This window comes from Pan troglodytes, chromosome 14, assembly GCF_028858775.2.
Source record: "Pan troglodytes isolate AG18354 chromosome 14, NHGRI_mPanTro3-v2.0_pri, whole genome shotgun sequence".
Taxonomy (NCBI): domain Eukaryota; kingdom Metazoa; phylum Chordata; class Mammalia; order Primates; family Hominidae; genus Pan; species Pan troglodytes.
In genome coordinates, this window is record NC_072412.2 from 82,722,284 (window position 1) to 82,735,478 (window position 13,195).

At 38.9% G+C, this 13,195-nt stretch overlaps 1 protein-coding gene across 23 annotated transcripts in view; it reads right to left on the bottom strand.

The window, feature by feature from the left end:
* Positions 1–470: 470 nt before the first annotated feature.
* Positions 471–13,195, bottom strand: part of MYCBP2 (MYC binding protein 2) — a 282,961-nt gene continuing 270,236 nt past the window's right edge. For all 23 annotated transcript variants that reach the window (XM_063792229.1, XM_063792227.1, XM_009427092.5 and 20 more), the window contains 5 exons: positions 12,788–12,895; positions 11,373–11,582; positions 7,622–7,729; positions 6,808–6,973; positions 471–1,304 (listed from right to left, as the gene is read on the bottom strand). In XM_063792229.1, coding sequence (XP_063648299.1) covers positions 1,189–1,304; positions 6,808–6,973; positions 7,622–7,729; positions 11,373–11,582; positions 12,788–12,895 — 708 coding nt within the window. In that variant the 3' untranslated portion in view covers positions 471–1,188. The remainder of the gene's footprint in view (positions 1,305–6,807; positions 6,974–7,621; positions 7,730–11,372; positions 11,583–12,787; positions 12,896–13,195) is intronic.

The window sequence follows — 13,195 nt, forward strand, 5'->3', positions numbered from 1 at the left end:
ATCTCTACAAAAATTACAAAATTAGCTGGGCATGGTGCTGGTGCATGCCTGTAGTCCCAACTACTCAGGGGGCTGAGGCTGGAGGATCGCTTGAGCCCAGGTGGAGGCTGCAGTGAGCTGAGATCACGCCGCTGTACTCCAGCCTGGGTGACAGTGTAAGACCCTGTCTCATAAATAAATAAATAAATAAAAGTTAAAAATGCTGCTAGTTAAAATAGAAGTTAATTTCCTAAATGCTTTCTTCTGTCTTTGGTATGAATATATTTACCTACGAATATATATATATATTTATGATCTTCTGCTTAGGGTTTAAGATTCCAACATTGCACTTCATTACTATTCTTATTTTCCCTAACAGTTTTGAAAATTATGAATGTGTTGTGTTAGTAAATTTCTTTCTGAGGAAAACTGGACTTTTAGACCTTAAAGGTGTTCAAATTTTGTTTTTTAAACAATACCTCCCACAGTGGTAGACTTTATCACTGTATAAAAATGTACAGTGGTTTTATTGACATGTACATTCCAATATGTTTACAGCTGCAAGATAATGAGGCACACTCAGTATTGCACTTCATTAAAATTTCAGGCTCAAACTTAACCTAGAAGTTTAAATGAAATTGCATTTGTAATTTAGTAATTCTTATACAGGACAAACATTGATATCTTTATATACAGTGTGATACTTATTACATTTATATGCTGTCCTAACACAATTTTTTTTTTTTTAAATAACAGTCTAGGAAATAAACCAGAATATTCCTCTTTTTATCCCCACCCGTGATGCAATTGTACAGGATTACAAAAAGGCAGTATACAATAAACAATGATTATTTTTCTTTTTTGCTTGAAAGCCAGCATCGTTCTTAGTCCATGGGCATGGCGATTCTTTTATATCAATTATCTATAAATGTCCAATGCTTCACAGGCCAATGACGGTAATGGCCACATGCAAACACCTCACAAGTTTGATGTCATTTGTTCAAAAGAAGATAAACCAAAATAATGGGGAAACTTTTCATAGCAAGAATTATGTACATGGTATTTGGCATCCTTCTTGCACTGTGAATGGTTCATTTTCATGGATGTAAAAATGGTCCCGTCCTTATCCTGAGCAGAGTTTAAACTTCACCGCATCCTCTTGGGGGATGAAGGCAATTTTTCTCTCTGTAGACAAAGGATCTGCGTGTTCTAAAAAGTGTGGGCATTTCTGCACACTCCACATCCCAGAGCAAACTCTTCCCCAGTGGGTGGATGAACAACATGGAGTGGACATTCAGTTCCTTCTAACTGCTTGCCTTTGGGACCTGTATAAATTTGAAGGAGGCAAAGGAAAATAATGTTTTAAGAATACACACATATAAACCTCACAGAAATATAATCACTGATAGGTTATTCAAAGAAATAACATGACTATGGTTATACAAATATAACATTTAGAAATTTTTCTTCTGATCACAAAGTAAAAAATGTTCACTATAAAAAATTCAACACAGATATGTATAATGGAAGAAGTGATGGGGTCCCTTACTCACTATATCCTGCCTAGAGAGGATCACTTCGAGCTACAGATCTTTTTCTATTAATAAATGCATCAGATATATCATTTTAAAACAGAGTAATGAACAAAAAAGGTCACAAAACCCCTCAGTTTAGTCTGGCAGAACATTATTTTTCTGAATAGAAAACAGGGAGATTTTTGTGTAGAATGTTTTTCTATAAGTAAAAACATTTAAGTTTAAAGAAGCCATGTTTTCCCTTTTATTTTTACTGATGAAAAAGCCCACACTGGTAAAATGGGAAGGCCAATGATTCCTGTAATTTTTAAAAGTATCTGAAGGATATTAGCAGGAAAATGAAAGTTGATCAGGTTAAAAACATGAACAATGTTATAAAATACAATGTGGAAAAAACACTTTGGGGAAGATATGAATTTGTTGATAATAATCAAAGTAGGCCTATCAAATGTACCAAAAACAGTATTTTAAAAAAGAAAATTATTATATTAATGTGCTTCACGCCATGGGTTTCATATCATTTAGAAAAGATTTTTAGTTCCTTTAGAAACCAGGAGGCTTACTTTGTCAGAAAAACATGCTAGGCTTATACTTGAAAGCAGAGTCCCTATTTAATAGTAGATGAAGGAATAGGAACTCTGCATTAGTTTTCTACAGCTAGTTTTCAAAATAATAAATCTAAATTCTGATTGTGCTTGAGAGAAAAATATCACGAGATTGGATGGAATGAGCTTACACTGATCAATGAGGAATGACGTCTCATTTCCTTTACCTTTTCTAGGTTTAAAAACATTTCTGACATAAGAGAAGGAAACCATGATGGATAAAAGGCTAGCATTTATAAAGCTCTTAGACTGCACAGTATAATACCCAATAAATGTTGGCTATTACTACTATTACTGAACAACCACAAACTGAGGCCTGATCTAGAGGAATAAAAAGTAAGTTCCGTACAAGAGTAAGACCAAGACATTAGAGTGTCAAACTGAAGACAGCTAATCTCAGAGAAGTCAACTTCAGGTTAGAGCTAACAGGCATGAGAGTGGCAATGAGTGCCACCTCAGACAAATGCAGGCACAGACCTCAGGATGGGTCAGCATGGGAGGATGCCAGAGGTTTGCTAGAAAGTTAATTATTCCTGTTAGAAAGTAGTTCAGTAGCTCCTGCTCCAAATCACACTGCAGATTGGTGCCCACCCCACCAGTGGGTAGGGGAGAGTGGGCAGGATGGGGACACTCAATGGCAGATCTAGTTCAGATACACAACATATCAATGGTGGTGACACAAACTGCAGCCCTTGGGTTTTTTCAAGGAAAAAATGAGTCATTTACTCAACAAATATTTACCGCATGCCTAATATATGAAGGGCATTGTTAGGTACTTGGGATTAAAGATGAAAAGTGCATGGCTCCCATCTTCAAGGTGTTCATAATCCAACATGGTGGTGAGAAATAAAAATAGTGAAAACACACCTGCAAACATCTGAGTGCTTACTACTGAGGCACTGTTCTAGTATATCAGCTACTTAACCATTTAACAGTCATAGGAGGCAGAAACGATTATCCTCATTTTCTAGATATGAAACTGAAGTAAAATTATTTTTTCTGATTCTTAGATACCTCATCTTTAAAATAGACACAGCAATACCTAACTCATGGGGTGCTGTGAAGATTAAGTATCCTGGCACGAGAAGGTAGTCAATAAATATTTTAGAAAGAAATGGATAGAGGGATTATGCTATGGTCTGGATGTTTTTGTGCTCCTCCAAATTTATATACTGACGTGTTAATGAAAGGAGTTAGTTTGCCTTAGGTAGATAGCAAGGGAAGGGTTCCCAGAGAGCCCCAGGTCCACAGGTCAGTGCCTCATCCCCATATAACATAAAAAGCAGTTGGGGAAAAAAAGTCAAGCTGCAGGCACCGATGAGGGAACTAGCACAGGGCATTGTGCCTAAAGACATGCCCACGGCTGCACAGACAGAAAAACCTTCAATCAGATAAAGGACAAGAACTGGGATAGAAATGCCTTTGTCCTTTGTATAGTCAGGGGGCTCTCTCCTTTTGTGGGCATAGGCACAGTGGGCTCCAGTGGGTTCCTGGGCCAGGGTCCCGGGCCAAGCTGAGTCACGCTGCGGGCCAAGACAGCCCACAGACTAAGCACATTCCTTCCCCTTTCCAGTCCATAAAAACCCTGGGCCCCAGCCTCACAGGGAGCATCCTGTTTGGGCCCCCCTCTCTGCTGGCAGAGAGCTTTCTTCTTTTGCTTATTAAACTTTCGCTCTAACCTCACCTTTGTATCTGTGCTCCTTAATCTTCTTGGAGGTAGGACAAAGAACTCCTGGCATTATCTCAGACAATGAGAGACTGTTATATCTTGGTGCACTGCTGAGACTACAACATTAACACCAATGTTATGGTGTTAGGAGGTGGAGCTGTGGAAGGTGGATGAGGTCATGGGGTGGAATCCATGAATGGGATTAGTGCTCTTCCTATCAATCAGACCCAGGAGAGACCCCCTGCCCTTCCACGACAGCAAGAAAGTGCCACCTATGAGGCTGAGAGTGGGTCCTCACCAGACACCTCGACTGCTAATTCCTAGATCTTAGACTTCCTGGTCTCCAGAACTGTGAGAATAAATTTCCACTGTTTATAAGCTACCCAGTTTACAGTATTTTGTTATAGCAGCTTGAATGGATGAAGACTGATTATCTAAAAATATTAGAATTAACAGGGTTGAGAGTGGTTAGAGAATTGCTTCTTCTGTCCTTCTAAGTAAACTGTATATGGCCATCTTCCCTACTCACATCCCTGTGGGATCTCCTTTATTCTATTCCAGTTCTCTAAATGAATGGATGAGTTAGAGGGATGTGTGAGGCTGGGAGAGTATACCTCAATCTCAGTGTATGTTCTTAGGCCAGTTCATTAACCTCCCTAGCCCTCAATTTTCCATTTGATAACATAGGGATAATACCATCTACTCGTAGATTGTAAAAATGGAGCAAATATGTGTGAAAATGCCCAGGACCGAGGTCATTCCTTCCTTCTGCCAACTCTGGCTCCTCCCCCGCCTCCCTCCTCTGATTCCTTTGTGTTGGCTGCCCTGATCCTGTGAGGAAACCTGACCCTCCTCTCTCAGCTACTACCCACCACTGAGTTCTCTAAAAGTGTTTCATTGTTAACTTCCTTATTTTTAGCATTCTTATTTCTGTTTTTTAACATAGAGGAAACTTTAAGTAAAATCTAGATTTCCCCTGAAGATACTGCTTGCCTTAAATCTTTCTCAACTGGAGGCTGGTTATCTCCCAAGCTACTCCAGGTCATATGGCTACAACGTGTGACTGATTTTTCTCCTGGTTCCTGTTTCTTTCCAGACCACAACCTACAACTTTCATTCAATAATTGCCCTTCCTCCAAGCTCAAGTCATCTAGAGTCATCTAGAATACTGCCCTTTCCACACTCCCTTCACTTGCTGACCTCCAGCACATCACCCCCTCCCTCCAAGCATGGCTCACATCTCTGTTCTGTCCATTATCCTCCATAACCTGGCTTCACATCATTCTGGCCTTGCTTCTTTCAAAGCCTGCTACTTCTATTAAAAAAAACAGTATTTGAGGAGAAACAGTAAAACAATTTTTATTTGACATGAGCAAATGGTAAAAAGTAGTCATACTTGAAAAAACCCTAGTTATCTTTATTTTGAAATGGACAGTATGTTTCACATGGTTTAAAATCAAAATGTTAAAAATGATAACACAATTGGAAGCCACTTTCCCTAGTCTCTACCCTCATCTTTTTCTTGCTTTTCCCAATAGTTAATCAATAGTATTAGTTTCTTGAGTATCTTTCCAAGGGTTTCTTTATGTAAATATAAACAAATATGACTAGATAGTCTCATTTTCCCTCTTACAAAAGGCAGCATACTACATACTCTGTTCTGCAATTTGCTTTTTTTTTTTTGAAACAGCTCTGTCGCCCAGGCTGGAGTGCAGTGGCGCAATCTTGGCTCACTGCAACCTCCGCCTCTCAGGCTCAAGTGATTCTCTGGCCTCAGCCTCGTGAGTAGCTCGGATTACAGGCACCTGCCACCATGCCTGGCTAATTTTTGTATATTTAGTAGAGATGGGGTTTCACCATGTTGGCCAGGCTGGTCTCGTACTCCTGACCTCAAGTGATCCACCTGCTTCGGTCTCCCATAGTGCTGGGATTACAGGTGTCAGTCACACCACTTGGCCTAATTTACTTTTTTCATCTGATGCTATCTCCTGAAGATCTTTCCAAATCAGCACACAGAAACACCATCCTCACTCTTTTTTTTTTTTTTTAACTGATGCGTAATATTAGCCACTACCCTACTGGACACTAGCATTGTTTATACATTTTTATTATCATAGCAAAGCTGTAGTTAATAACCTTGTTTATTTGCCCTTTTTTTTACTGTCCTCACATTTGTAGCTATATCCCTGAAGAGGGAGTGCTGAAGGGTTGATACGCTGGTAATTTTGAGAGGCACTATTAAGCTGTTTTCCGGAGAGGTCTGTCACTTGCACTCTGATAAGCAGCAGATGGCAGTGTGTGTTTTCCAGCTTTGACAACACGGTATATTGTGTTGTATGTACTTGTGCATGTATTTTCACTAATTTCAGATATATCTTATGTAAAATTCTCTCCTATGGTTGCACGGACCTCTCCTTCCACTTCTCTCACTTCCGTGAAGCCTGGTATTCCACCTCACCGTTGCCACTAGCCTCCTGTCCTCTTCCAGTATTTTCAGCTTCTTTTTGGTTTCATACTTCTCTCCCCTCAGCCTGCTTTCCATAGACAATAATTTCTCCTGTATTCTGAGTGGTTTCTTTAATTCCCTTGACTTTCTGATGCTCACTACACTACTGATTCCCAGCCATTCTAGATTAAATCACTTGTTCATTTTATGGCAATGGTTCCAGGCTTCATTAAAAAAAAAAAATCACAGAATCCTTTTAAATGGTTCTGTAATATTGAACTTCATATGACTTTTTAGTGCTGAACAGCCATCTTTTCACCAATCCTTAGTAGACTTCATTCTCACTCCCCATGAAATCTGCTCCGTCACAGCTAACTTCTCACTCACGATGATGAGTTTGCTTCCTAATTCACCCAGAAAGTCATAAGCTTACAAGGATCAAGGAATTCCTCCTGCTTCTTTAGGCTAGTTTGAATTGAGTTTCTGTCACTTGAAACAGAGCTTTCATATAATGTTTACATGAAACTATGGTATATAGATCATAATCGTGATTTTAAAATATTAAAAGCATACCTGCAGGACAGTGTGGTAGTTCTTCCTTAGGAATGCTAGTCATTCTTTGAAAATCATCATGACAAGCATTACAAAAATGTGTTGTTCCAAAACAGAAAAAAACAGCCACTGAACAGCAGTAGCGACATTTATATTCCAAAAAGTCTGTGCCATGTTTGGGACACATCTATAGCAAAAGAGAAGAGACAGACACCAGATCATAGTGAGACTATTTCAATCACACTTAAGATAGGCATATACATAGACAGCTCCTTAATTCACATTTTGAGGGCCTACGTAACTCTAAAAATTGATTGAAAAACTGATGATACACATGTTTGAAAACTAACAAATAAATATGTGGCCTGTCCAAAAGGTCTGGACAAAGATCCAAGTTCTAATTCCATTTCCATCATAATCTATCTGATTTAATAAGCAAGCTACTTAATTTCTTTATGAATGTTTTATGGCCGGTCAAACTGAAAATTAATGAAATTAACCTCTCTCATAATCTCACAGATGTACTGTGAACATTTCACTGAAGAGGGGAAAACCTAAAAGTTTCACTGCACGTTTAAGAAACTAAGAAAATAAGAAAATTTATTACATTGTTTAACTATGGTGATCATTTCATGGAAGACAAAATTATAAAATAAAAATATCGCCCAAAGGAAATAATATATATGAAATAATGTGAAAAATTATACAACACTGAACAAATATCAGAAAATACTGAGGAGAAAAGCCTGATTTACATTCCCACCATATTATTGTTTAAAAAATAATACTATTTAACATTTCTAAACTGTTGTTTCTAATAAAATGTTCTGCCTACCTGAGCCCTGGAAACATCAGAACAGGCACCACAAATGAGCTCTCTGGGATCATAATCATCTCCCCGTCCAGCCTCAGCATCACAGCGAGCTTCACCACCAAAATATGCCTGTGGAGAAAACACATCTAGATTACAGCAGGAAAAAAGAAAACTCTGGCATGGGAGATACAGTATGGGCATAGTGAAAGTAAGACCTAGGGGTTTTAGAAAATACCATTATCTACTAGACCATCCCTTGAAATGCCAAGTGCATGCCCATATTGCTTGCTGACTGTATGTAGGGTGGATCAGGGTAAGAAATAAAGCTATTTCTTCTTTTTCTTTCTTCCCCTCCTACCTTCCTTCCCTCCTTCCCTTCCTTCCCTTCTCTTCTCTTCTCCTCTTCCACCTCTCTCTCTGTTTCTTTGAGACGGGCTCTCACTCTGTTGCCCAGGCTGGAGCATAGTGGCGCAATCATGGCTCCCGACAGCCTCAACCTCTTGGGCTCAGGCGATCCGCCCAACTCAGCCCCCTGAGTGGCTAGGATCATAGGTGCACGCCACCACACCCGGCTAATTGTTTAATTATTTGTAGAGACAGAGTCTCCCTATGCTGCCCAGGCTGGTCTCAAACTCCTGGGCTCAGGTGATCCTCTTGCCTTGGCCTCCCAAAGTGCTGGGATTATTGGCATGAGCCACATGCCTGGCCTAAAGCTATTTCGACTCTCAAATGGATTCAAGCTTAAAGTAGGCAGTTACATTGTCCTGTCAAAACAAAAAAGTATAATATTCCAAATAAATATCAACAGAATATTAAGTAGTAAAAGCTATGCTTTTTTCAGGGTAAAGTTTGAGAAATTTTTCTCATTTTGAAATATTAAAATACATATCCCCTTCTACTGTTTTAATAAATATGCTTAGCAGTTCCCAATTTATAATACTGTAGAACAAAATATACATAAAGTAATTAGTATAGAATTATAATTCCAAGGCTAATGGGGAAGAAAAAAGTAATTTTAAGCATCTTCTGATCACACATTTTTTAAGAAGAAAAGGCCGGCTGGGCATGGTGGCTCACACCTGTAATCCCAGCACTTTGGGAGGGTGAGGCAGACAGATTCCTTGAGCTCAGGAGTTCAAGACCAGCCTGGGCAACATAGCAAAACCCATCTCTATCAAAAATACAAACAAACACAAAAATTAGCCAGGCGTGGTGGTGTGGACCTGTGGTCCCAGCTACTGAGAAGGCTGAGGTGGGAGGCTTGTTTGAGCCCAGGAGGTGGAGGCTGCAGTAAGCTGAGATCATGCCACTGCACTCCAGCCTGGGTGATATGGTGAGACCCCGTCTCAAAAAAAAAAAAAAGGCAAATTTGATAATTCTGTTCAGAATTCTGCTCATAGTTATAAAGTTATGCAATAGGCAGGAACTCAACAGTTTCCAATACAAACACTTGCATAAATAGAATTTGAATAAATAAAATTATCATGAATAAATAAAAATATCATGATGGGTGATTTATCTGTATTTGCCCTGGGCAGAGATTAAGTGAGGCCAAGGAACTGGGACAATTTGCATGCACTGATTGTCTCATAGTCAAAAAGCTATGTCCGGATTGGGAATAAACAAACTGAGTCAACATAAATCTATTATCTATACTGGAAAAACAGGTCCAAAGACAGGATCCATTGATGCAGAGGTTATAAACGGTCGTTCACCAGCTAAACCTAACCCTGGAAGTATTTCGGTTTGTCTTGGGGACTGCTTACTCCAGCTGTTTCACTTTTCTATATCCTCTGCTTGGCTTCCTAAGCATTTGACTGCTACCCTGTAATAGCACAATATTCATTTATAATGTTTAGTACATGAAACACACAGAAATACTATTTTATTATTTGTAACAATACAAGCTTCATAAATGTGCACTACTGGGTGTGCATGTATTTATCTGCCTTTCTGGCTATCATCTCTCTACTTAGACATCTATTCATCCTCTGTATTTTCTTTTTGCTACATTGGGAGACTATGCACCTTTCTCATGTAGTCATTCTTTCACTCATTTATTCATTCTCCACTTAACTTTGTATCTAGTAAGTGCAAAGTACTAGAGATAGAAAAATGAAAAAACATACTCTTTGTCCTCATGGAACTTATCAAGTAGGGCAGAGAGATAAGTGGTCCAGTAGTCATAATGCAGAATAGGGAGTTCTATGCTAGATGCCTGCAAGATACCAAAATCATGTGGTGGTGGTGTTGATGGAAGTGAGATGGGGGTATGTTACAGAGGAGGTGAAACCTGAGCTGAAGCCTGAGGTATGACAAGACAGATTCGGCTCTGCATGACAGCATGTGTGTATGGGGTTGGGGGTGGCAGGTCAGAGTAAAATATGCAGGGGGAGGTAGAGAAGAGCATCCTTTAAACACCAATGGCCTGTGCAATGGCATGGGGGTGTCAGTGGGTGAGCAGACAGTGCTGAGTTTGGGAAATGCAAGTTATTTGGTATGTGGCAGCAAATGGAGAGCAAATGGTAGCATCTTGGGAGATGAGACTGGAGAGGGAGACTGGGCTACCGTATTATAAGTAGAAGAGTGATCCAGTTAGATTTTAGATCTAGAAGTATTAATTAGCAGCAGTGTAAGGGATGCAACAGAGGAATTAGGGGTTCTACACCCGAGCTCAGGAAGAAGGCTACTGTAATTACCAAGGAAAATGATTAGGTTTGCTGGAGATGTAATGGAAAGAAAAAAGGACTCAAGAGAGATCTGGAGACAGAATTGATAGGATTTTGTCAATAAAGATCAGAGATTGGTAAAGTCTTTTTTTTTTTTTTTTTTTTGAGACAGGGTCTCACTATGTCACCCAGGCTGGACTGCAGTGGCACGAACACAGCTCATTGCAGCCTCAACCCCCTGGACTCAAACGATTCCCCTGCCTCAGTCCCCCAAGTAGCTGGGACTACAGGCAGATGCCAACCTACCTGTCTAATTTTTGTATTTCTTGTAGAGATGGGGTTTTGCCATCTTACCCTGGGTGGTCTCAAACTCCGGAGCTCAAGAAATCTGCCCACCTTGGCCTCCCAAAGCGCTGGGATTACAGGTGTGAGCCACTGTGCCCGGCCAAGATTGATGAATATAATACCTGACATGTGAACTCTGAAGTATGTGTGAGAGATCCAAATGTCTGGTACGCAGTTGGTTATTTGTAACTAAATCTCAAAAATTTTGGGAGGTCATAAACACATACATGGTAGGTGAAGGTATAGATGTAAAAGAGGTCACCCAAGGTAAGGAAGTATTTATTAAGTAGGCAAGAATGGAGCTCTAGGAAAACAAATATGTAAGGGGTAGGTTAAAAAAAAAAAAGAAGAAGTAGTTAAAGATAAATGACTAGAAAGGAAGGAGGACAGAAAAAGAGTGTGTTGTCCTGGAAGCCAAGGAATTAAGGGTTTTAAGGAAGGAATGGTTAGCAGAGTCAAGTGAGAGAAGTTTATTCTAGAAGGAATTGCCCTGGGCCAACAGGTTATTACTGATGGGAAGCAGCTTGTATACAGAAATACTGCATGTTTCGAAAAGTTTGTTCAGGTTAAATAAAGAATCCCCAAACAAGTTAAGTAAACAAGTTTTACTGGAAACATTGGGAAACATTGTACCAAGCTATCTTATTTTTAACTTCAGGCTTAAGATAGAATAATTAGATATCACTGTACAATTTGAATTCTTAATCATATAGGTAAGCTCTAGTTTTTAAAACTTCTCAGTATAATTTATAGCATACCTTTCTGCATTTGTAGCACACATAATATGCATATCTATTCATTGCATAGCCAGCTGGGTCATTATAAAACCTCACACCAGGAGTTGTGATAGCTTCACTCTTATGCAGACCTTCATATTCCAATCTCATTAAGGCTTTTCTTCGGACATCCTCATAGAGTTCTTTTATTGGATCAAGTAGGTCTTTTAGTACTATGTGATTAATTTTGTTCTGCAATAAAAAATGAACACTCTTTAGCAGAATCATTTATTAACCAACTCAACAAACACTTAGCATGCACCTAAGTGCCAAGCATCGTGCTAGAAGATAACCAGACAGCACACATATTCTAAATAAAATGTCATTTGAAAAACATTCTGTAAATTCTTTAGAAGCCCATATTTTTCCAAGAGCAGGGAAAATGGGGCAAATGGGACACAGAGCATGAAAATTCCATTTTATTAGCTTTATATTTCCTGAGTCTGAAATATATCTCCTGTTGCCCTAGCTATTGTGGAAATAAAGTTACCTTGTTGCCACAAATAAGACACGCTCTGTGTTTGGTGTGTGTGTGTGTGTGTGTGTGTGTGTGTGTGTGTGTGTGTGTGTGTGTGTTTTGCTTCCTTGAGGGGAAGGCAGAACGCCAGGTGACAGAAGTGAACAGGTAGTATTTGCTGTAAAACTTTCATGTATCTATTAATATTTGTAGCACCATATGATAGGGGAGAGCAAAATACTACAATCTTTTTGATTATTCCTCAGTCTATCTAGACAATGATTGTGCTAAGTCTTTCCACATTCTACCCTTTATATTAGTTTGCAAATATGAAGATAAGAAAATAGGGAGAGCTTAATAGAACAAAAAGGGGCGATGAATTAATAGGGAAAGTACTGCCACATTCTTCAAAAACAGCTTTTTGTTAATCATTATTAGCTTGCCAAAACAACTTCCTACTTGCTGACTACCTTTGTACAAATGTGTCAAAATGCCAAGAACTTTCTCCTTGTTTTAGCTCTAAAAGAATCTGTTCTCGTGGTACTGAGGATTCCAATTTCACTCTTTAATGGCAGGTATCAGTTTCTACAAACACCAGAGGATCATTCTTCTTTTTGGTAGCCGTTGTCATGTTATGTCAACTGAGCTCTCTAGTGGTCTGAGAGTAGAGATGCATGCCCTTTAATGCATCACGATGTTTAAATGAACTTTCTCATGTAATATGTTTAACAGAATGTAATCAGTTTTAAATGGACAATTACTGTTTTGAGATGCATTATAACAGAGAGATTATATTCTCAGGTTCCACATGAATGAGAAGGGAAGAAACTGCTAGGGGCTGGTGGGTAAAACCAAGAGATACTGACATATGTTTATTTTGAAAGGTGAAAAGAAAGAACAAAAGAAAAAGAAAGTACATGATTTCAGATTCTTTCCATACCTTGCAAATGGGACAAGATATAAATCCAAATGTTATCCTTGGGCCAAGCCATCGATTTTCTAATACTCGCCGACAGCACTGTAAGTGGAATATGTGACTACAATCCAGCTTAAATAAACAAAAGAAAAGGACATAAGCAAATATAATAATGATAAACAGTTGAGTGACTGGGAGATTATTTAATGCAAGGCACTACTTAAAGCAGGTAAGAGAAAAATCAAGAAATTTACTATAATGAAAATTCACTGGGACACTGAAATTGGGACATTATTATTTACTAAATTTCATTACAGTAAATTGGGATACTATTAACTAGGCCTTTGGCTTCTCCTGCTTTTTAACATTCATGCCACTTATATAAAGTAAGCTAGGTTAGGAAAAAAGGTAAAATTATTCACAATTTTGTAT